This window comes from Olea europaea, chromosome 18, assembly GCF_002742605.1.
Source record: "Olea europaea var. sylvestris chromosome 18, O_europaea_v1, whole genome shotgun sequence".
NCBI lineage: Eukaryota > Viridiplantae > Streptophyta > Magnoliopsida > Lamiales > Oleaceae > Olea > Olea europaea.
In genome coordinates, this window is record NC_036254.1 from 26,431,135 (window position 1) to 26,433,945 (window position 2,811).

General features: G+C 33.5%; 2 protein-coding genes across 2 annotated transcripts in view; both read right to left on the reverse strand.

Moving 5' to 3' along the window:
• Positions 1–36: 36 nt before the first annotated feature.
• LOC111366933 (mannosyl-oligosaccharide 1,2-alpha-mannosidase MNS1-like) lies at positions 37–2,677 on the reverse strand. Its single transcript, XM_022987616.1, has 7 exons — positions 2,563–2,677; positions 2,142–2,220; positions 1,775–1,946; positions 1,162–1,251; positions 656–780; positions 430–495; positions 37–184 (listed from the first exon to the last, which is right to left on the reverse strand). The coding sequence occupies exons 1-7, from the start codon at positions 2,675–2,677 to the stop codon at positions 52–54; spliced, it is 780 nt and encodes a 259-aa protein (XP_022843384.1). The 3' UTR covers positions 37–51.
• Positions 2,678–2,689: 12 nt separating this feature from the next.
• Positions 2,690–2,811, reverse strand: part of LOC111366934 (RNA-binding KH domain-containing protein RCF3-like) — an 11,061-nt gene continuing 10,939 nt past the window's right edge. The window contains exon 4 of the mRNA XM_022987617.1: positions 2,690–2,776. Coding sequence (XP_022843385.1) covers positions 2,690–2,776 — 87 coding nt within the window. The remainder of the gene's footprint in view (positions 2,777–2,811) is intronic.

Consider the following 2,811-nt stretch of genomic DNA (forward strand, 5'->3'; position numbering starts at 1 on the left):
AAAAAAAAAAATTTCAGACAACTACTATGAATTTTGTTTTCAGCAATAATTTTACCCATTAGCACTAAATATCACCTTGTCTGTTAAAGAATTCCCAGTCTTCTCACAAAGATATGCGAAATTAGAAGGGGTAGTTCTTCGAACCAAGCTTAGAAGACCTTTCATTGAAGTCTCCCACATTTCTCTGTTAGATACACAGGCATTTATCAGAAAATTATGGGAAAGGAATAATATTTGAACAGCTGAATTACAGAACGAGGCTCTAGAAAAATACAAGACAGTCAACCAACAAAAATCAATCTAAACTAAAATGAATAATAATATAACAATTAATAGTATAAAGAAATAAATAACCTTCCTCGGTCATGTATAAATCTATGGCATGTGTTTTTGTGATTCACAAGGATAGTAGCAGAAATAGTTACTCACCTATAATGCTTCACCGCGGCTGTTTTGTTTCCTTGGATCCAGACCTTGAGTAAATATTCATAGAAGCTGCAATATAGTTTTTCCTTTCATTACATGGTGAACAAAAAAGGGTGGTAATGACTATCAACCTTATTGGTAGATAATATTATAAATACTTTATACTTCATAAGATGCATATTTTTAAGACGTTCACCACCGAAAACTCTTCCAGAAGTAGAATTTATACCTGTCCCCCATGGCTCCAAAAGTTATGGTAGAGTATGATCTGGTCCCTCCATGAGGGTTAATATAGATGGGAAGTAAACCATCAGAAGGAAAAGTTTTATCCAGCTCTAGAATGACATCTTCAGCCTGAAAAATTTAAGTAGTACTCAGTTCATGATGAAAGATAAATACCAAATTCAAGTGGAAATAAAAATCACTAACAAATTATATATCACGCAAATTCTGATATTTTAGCTATGAACTCAAGTTTCATGGGGAAAAGATATGCGTCAACAACAATGACAACTTCTCGTATGATGTTTCTTTCACTTTCCTTTTTGAGGAACACTGTTGTGTTGGATTTTATGTGCAATAATAAAGAGATAAAAGAGAGAAATCAACACAAGTATTTACGTGGTTCGATGATGTGCCTACATCCATAAGAAGTATAAACTTGTGTTTTACTCTATATGAGCCACATACACAACATGTTGTCTTAAAAGCAGAGTAAACTTTGATAAAGAATACCTTCTGCTGATAGCTCAGGTCACCTGTCCTCTGGGAAAGAGCAATAAATTCCAGCTGCTCCGTGCCAGAATCTGCCAGGATACTATCACCCTAAAAAGGAAAACACAAGAAATCATATCCCCTTCGCACACATGAAGCAATGTAGAGAAAAAAACTACAAATCTATACAAATAAACAGACAATCAAAGATGCTAGTTTGAATTTATAAATAGTTGTGTAAACTTTTGAGGATTAAAAGGGGAAGAAGATCAAATATATGGTACTGAACTGGACAATGATATTAAACATAACAATAAGCAGAATCAACAAGTTAATTAAGATAAATGAACAAAGCAGAATAGAACCCTAATGGCAGACTTTCAGTATCAAATCATCACTAAATAAGTTACCATAGCACGTAAGAATTCTGTAAGTTCAAAATAATGCACACACATCAAGCACAGGAAGAAGGCAACATGTATTTCCTTAAAACATGAGTTTACGTCAACTGATTAAACAGGATGCTTGAGCAGGCATTCACATGCTATAAATAATGAACAAAACTTAGCATTACTAACCAGGATGTGTACAGCTTGTGAAAGAAAATGAGGTAGTTTTCATTATCACGACTTACCCCAGTCCACCCAGGATTATGTGGATTCCCATGGGCCAAGTTAATAATATTATATGGGATGCCCGAAGGAGTATTCCATGCAGGCAGCAGTCTGTCAGCAATGTCTTTAGCCTTTTCAAGGAAAATTTTATCTCCAGAGAGATCATATGAACTGATAAGTCCACCTACAACTCTGTATTATTACAAATAAAATTATAAGCACTAAAACAAAACAAGGTAAACAATAGAGCACGGAATACTCATCATGACCACACAACTCTTCATTAATTAAGGCTGCCTGGCAGTATTAGAAAATTTACATATGTAAACCATGAGAAAAAAAATCAACCTAAGAAAAAAATAGGCATATTAAACCTTATACAGCCACCTTATGGTTGTCTCAAAAACACTGGCATCATAGTTCTTGTTGAAATCCAATGAGTTTGCAACCCACCTGCCATGAATAACTTATTAACAGCAAACAATGGACACAGGAATTATATACTTCTTATCCATGAAAATAAAGTTCCTACGATAAATCAGCATGGAATACTATAATAGGAAGGAGGGAAAAACCACATATCTAAGCATTCTTTTCTCAATAATTTTTCCCTCTTAACTATGTTTTTATTTGTATCATTTTATTCTCTTTCAAATGACTAAATTGATATTTTCTCCTGAAAACCTTAAGGAGAAACAGAATGAATTATTAATCTGAAAGACGAGGTATTTCAGAGAAAATAAAGAAGTACGAAAATATCTATAAAATAAATATTTACTTATTAAGCCATCTATTTACAATGTTATGCCAAATTCTAGTTTAAGGCTATTATAGTGGTTCTCCATCAATTCAGACTTTACATATAATTGGAGAAGCCAGCCAACAAGAGAGGAACTGAGAGCTGCATGACTATGCTGATACATATTATGCCAACATTAACCGTTCAAATTCCCTAACCAAGTCAGTTGAATTCTCTTCTGAGACGATGACTTAATAGAATTGATTCCAATGTGGAACAGAAACTCCAAAAAAAAAAAAAAAAAAAGGAAAAAAGGAG